This window comes from Cariama cristata, unplaced genomic scaffold (genome assembly GCF_000690535.1).
Source record: "Cariama cristata isolate BGI_N322 unplaced genomic scaffold, ASM69053v1 scaffold4722, whole genome shotgun sequence".
Classification (NCBI taxonomy): domain Eukaryota; kingdom Metazoa; phylum Chordata; class Aves; order Cariamiformes; family Cariamidae; genus Cariama; species Cariama cristata.
In genome coordinates, this window is record NW_009605384.1 from 46,422 (window position 1) to 48,334 (window position 1,913).

Sequence of the window (1,913 nt, forward strand, 5' to 3'; positions counted from 1 at the left end):
TAAAGCAGCTTTGGTGTTTGAAGAGAAGGCTGAAATTTTTCAGAGTGCTCAAAGAGCAGAAAATAAATCAAAAACAATTAAAAAAAAACCTTAAAAAAATCTTCATATTTTGTTTGGGGATTTTTTCATCAACTCGTGATTTTGAGACCAGTCCCACAGCTTTGAAGGTCAGTTGGACTGTGAGCCTAGTCCAAGGCTGAGACCTTTGTGTGTGATGCCATGAGAGTCAGAATCCAACTGGTCTTGCCTGGGCAAAAAATGGACCTGTGCACTACTCCTGAAGCAGCGAGAGTCTACTTACTGGGCAAGAAACTGTTCAGTAGGATAAACACAAGGGTTTTTGTGTCTTTGTTCTGATAAGAGGATCAGCTGTCCTGCTTTACCCAATTACCCAGGGGTGTCATGGGAGATGATTTTTTGGACCTTAGTATTCCCACTGGAAGAGAATAATGTCATCACTTTGAATAGAAAATAGATCTGGATCTAAAGAGCAGAGAAAGGCAGCTGCCCCTTCTAACGTCTCTGGGGATTTTGTGTTTTGCAGGAGATGCACGGGTGAGAGGTCAGACAGGGGTTCTCTCCGAGCGCCGCGGCTCCTACCCGTTTATAGACTTCCGTCTTCTTAACAGTAAGTGCAACTCTTCCTTCAGGTCTGTATTTAAAAAAAAAAAAAAAAAGTCTTTATTGAAAGTATACGAACCAAAGTATCTCATTTCATACATATCTGTAGTTCAGCTGTCTTCACACAGTCAGCATTAATAATTTTATTATTCCCACCCAGTCTTTGCGTGTGAAATGTTTTGATTGTATGAATACTGTCCGTAATGCTAAGTCTGCCAAGTAAATACAGCAGTGCCATGGGGTGTGCTGGAGGGGGCAGGGGGTGCTTGAGAATTAAAAAGATAAACCTCTGTGTCCTTTAGCCTCTTAGCCAACAGTTGGAACAGATTTATGTGAGTCTGTTATCCGGTCATATAGAATTGGCACAGAAGGGGAGCATGTGACAGCACTGACCAGTGGTTTACAATAACATTAATTTTTCCAACAATTAGAACCCAATCCAAAGCCCCATGGAGTCTTCTCATTGACGTCAATGGATTTTGGGTCAGGCCAGCAGTGAACATCTGTTAAAAATAATCTTAACTTCATTTTGATTGAAGTTATTTTGCCACTGTTGTAAATAAAGGAGGGCATATCTAAAAGAAAAAAAAAAATTGAGATCCTGTTGGGTTTTTTTCACCTGATGGATTCTCTACACTGATGCTAACTGATTAGCCAGTGTGTAAAAAATAAAATAAAATAAAAAACAGAGAACACATAGTCTTGGGCCCTGTAGCATTTGGTCTGGATGCTGTGTTAACTCCAGTGTTCAGACACAGGCAGATCTCGGAGTGTCCTGGTGTACTGCACAGACCACTCCATGTCACCTTCAAAACAAAAGTTATTCACTGTCTTCATCAAAACAAGCTGAAACTCCGACAGTTTGTTTAGTGGTGTCATTTTTAAGCTTCTAGCAATTATGCTTTTCATTAAAAAGCAATTATCAAACCAAAGTTTTACATCTCCTTTTGGTAACTGCTTGCCCAAGTACCTGGGGAAGGGGAAGGGGAAAGGAGGGAGGTGGTAGGGAGGGGGGAGAGAAGCCCAGCCGCCAAGGGTGGGCTCTGGGTGGGAGTCAGGAGAAAAGAGGGGCTAATAGGAAGGGGAGGACTTGGGCTCTGATGAGCTGCATTCACCCAAGCTGCCAAAGTTAGTGCCGCCTGGCAAAGTGCTTGCTTTCCGTCTTGCTGGTAAGAGGCGTTTTCGAGGTCCTATGTCCATTGGAGTGCTTGCTATGGCTGAAATAGAAAGACATAAGGGGTAAGACGCGTCCAGCAGTTTTCCCAGGACAAAGGGAATAATGTACTGGTTCA

The 1,913-nt window shown here is 42.7% G+C and overlaps 1 protein-coding gene across 1 annotated transcript in view; it reads left to right on the top strand.

The window, feature by feature from the left end:
- Nucleotides 1-544: 544 nt before the first annotated feature.
- The window catches only part of LOC104158304 (cAMP-specific 3',5'-cyclic phosphodiesterase 7B), a gene marked incomplete at both ends in the record, with an annotated part of 19,998 nt that continues 18,629 nt past the window's right edge, over nt 545-1,913 (top strand). The window contains one exon of the mRNA XM_009695916.1: nt 545-628. Coding sequence (XP_009694218.1) covers nt 545-628 — 84 coding nt within the window. The remainder of the gene's footprint in view (nt 629-1,913) is intronic.